The sequence below is a fragment of the Chaetura pelagica genome, unplaced genomic scaffold (genome assembly GCF_000747805.2).
Source record: "Chaetura pelagica isolate M959 unplaced genomic scaffold, ChaPel_1.0 scaffold676, whole genome shotgun sequence".
NCBI lineage: Eukaryota > Metazoa > Chordata > Aves > Apodiformes > Apodidae > Chaetura > Chaetura pelagica.
The window spans coordinates 73,532-76,163 of NW_009953724.1; the positions used below are offsets into that span (position 1 = coordinate 73,532).

The window sequence follows — 2,632 nt, forward strand, 5'->3', positions numbered from 1 at the left end:
GGGTGACAGCACAGGGGTGACAGCACAGGGGTGGCCCTGCCCTCCCTCCCTGTCAGACCAGCAGCCCTGACTCACCAGGACAGGAGGAGCAACGTTGCTGGAATGATGCCGTGGCTGCTCCAGAACAAACACCCACAGCTGGTCCTCGCTTTGGAAAGCCCCGGGTAAGTTACCTGGGCTTCTAAATGTTTTCTTCTATAAAAACATTCCTTCAAAGAGTAGCAAGTGCCTCTCAGAAAGTGCCTCTGCAACCTGTCATCGAGGCCAATTAAAGGGTAATCACCGGGAAGTGGCTTTAAAACCACAGCAAAGGAAGACTTTGTGTAGGTCGTGGCTTCAGTGATCTCAGCAGGAGCCCCCAGGGCTGCGTTTCCTGTAACTCGCCCTGAAACGTGTTAGGAAGGAAGTTCAGGGAAGTGTTTTGAGCCCTGGGCACAGCACCCAGAGCAGGGCTACAAGACATGCCCCCCTCCCTGTACCCCCCTGCCAGCCCCACAGGGGGTGACATGGGACAGGGCAGTGTCCCCAGGCCACGTTCTGCAAACACAAACCACCACTGCCCAGCACACATCACCTTTTATTCAAAAGCTGTAAAAATTAGCACTAAACCATTTCTGAGTTTGGCTTCACCAAATGGAGACAAATCTAGACAGATCTTGGCAACAAGGAGGGGTGAGGGACACACAATCCTGCAGCAACAGGGCCCAGTCCAGCTCTGCCATCACTTGTGACATTCATGCTGCTCATTAAATGACAGCTCAGGTCACCACAGAGTCCCCAAAAACATGCCTAGAAAGGGATGTTGCACCACAGCCATCCTGCCAAGGAGAGGGTTTAAGTATGACTTTTTGTTTGTTGAGGGCAAGTCTGAGTGCTTCCTGGGAGGCATGGCACAGGCTACTGGTTTGGCTGCTGCCCAGAGCAGCCCTAGAACAGAACTCCAGTTTGGCATGAGGACAACGAACCAGACTCAGCAGGGCTCCAGCAGGCTGGAAAGCTCAGGGGAACAACTCACTCTTCGGGAAGCAAACCCTCAGCATGGAGCTGCTCCAGGAGAGCCCCCCTGGAGCTCCTGGCCCTGAGCTGAGAGTGTCACAGCATGCGGGTCACCACCATGGTGAGGAAGTCCTCGTAGCTCAGCCGGACGCTGCCCGCCAGCGCCGTGTCCTTCTCGCGGAAGGCGTCGGTGCTGCTCTGCAGCTGCATGCACATCTGGATGAAGTGGTCCAGCTGGATGCTGGGGCTGGGGGAGCGCTGGGCGTAGCGGGACAGCAGCAGCTGGCTGAACTGGGGGCTCAGGTTATAGCCCATCTGGGAGAAAGCTGAGGGCGAGAAACACACACACAGAGTGACAGGCTCTCTAGTGTTACACACGGCAGTGTATATGGGTGTATATACACACACACAGTGTGACAGGCTCTCTAGTGTGTTACACACGGGAGTGTATATGGGTGTATATACACACACACACACAGTGACAGGCTCTCTAGTGTTACACATGGGAGTATATATGGGTGTATACACACACACACACACAGTGACAGGCTCTCTAGTGTGTTATACATGGGGGTATGTATATGTATAGATGTATATATATACACACACAGATTGACAGACTTGCTCTCTAGTGTATATATGGGGGGAGGGTGGTGTGTGCATATATATATATACACACAGAGTGACAGACTCTCTCTCTAGTGTGATACATGGAGGTGAAAAGGAAAAAGGTGTGTGCACATATATATATATATATATATATACCCACCCCTACATAAACTAGAGACACTGTCACTCTGTGTGTGTGTGTGTGTACACACACTAAGATTAAACCCTCCTGCTGGGAGGCCCTGCCCTCCTCTGCCCTCTCTCCCCTGTGCTGGCACAGGGTCCCATCTCCCACCACCCCAGTGGGTGTGTGTGGCCACGGCTCTCCAGAGGGAGGAACCAAACCAACGCAGGAATTCCAGACATTTTTCCCCTCCATCAGACACACACACCCAAGAGCTCCTCCCAGAAAACACGATTTAGCCACACGGGGCTGCATTTTGGGTTTCCTTAAGGAAGGAAGCTCACACTACAGCCCTTCTGCAGCTTCTTGTCTCCTGCCCCATGGGAGGGCTCAGCAACAGCTCTGTCATGACTGGTTGAGCGCATAGTCTGCAGCCAGGGCAGTGTGGGACACACCTTGGAGCAAAAAGACACTGAGCAGGGATGGTACTGGGAGGAGCCACCAAGCTGGGCTGGAAATAAACACCCAGCAGAGGGGAACAGCCAGCCCTGGTGAGCTCAGTAAGGGCCAGGGTGGTGTATCAGCCCCTCACCCACCTTGCTGGAGCTCACTGAAGCTGATAGAGCCTGACTGGTCTCTGTCATACTGCTGAAAGAGGTTCCTCCACTGCTGGATGAAGTGCAGCAGGGCTGAGAAGCCGTACACGTCGATGCGGCCTGACCTGGTCCTATCAAACATGTCTGGGGAGGAAAGAACAAAATGCAGGAGCAAGAGCACAGTGCAGACACCCCCAGAGAGCTCAGGATCTGTGCTGCAGCCCTTTGGTCCCTGCCTCTGGCCCCAACAGCCCTCCCTCACCAGGACTGCACCCAACCAGCATCACTCAATCCCAAAGAGACCAGT

General features: G+C 53.8%; 1 protein-coding gene across 1 annotated transcript in view; it reads right to left on the reverse strand.

Annotated features, from left to right (window-relative positions):
- Positions 1 to 1,092: 1,092 nt before the first annotated feature.
- COL16A1 (collagen, type XVI, alpha 1) overlaps positions 1,093 to 2,632 on the reverse strand; it is a 29,214-nt gene continuing 27,674 nt past the window's right edge. Inside the window, exon 55 of the mRNA XM_010000600.1 lies at positions 1,093 to 1,322. Within this exon, the coding sequence (XP_009998902.1) occupies positions 1,093 to 1,322 (230 nt within the window). The remainder of the gene's footprint in view (positions 1,323 to 2,632) is intronic.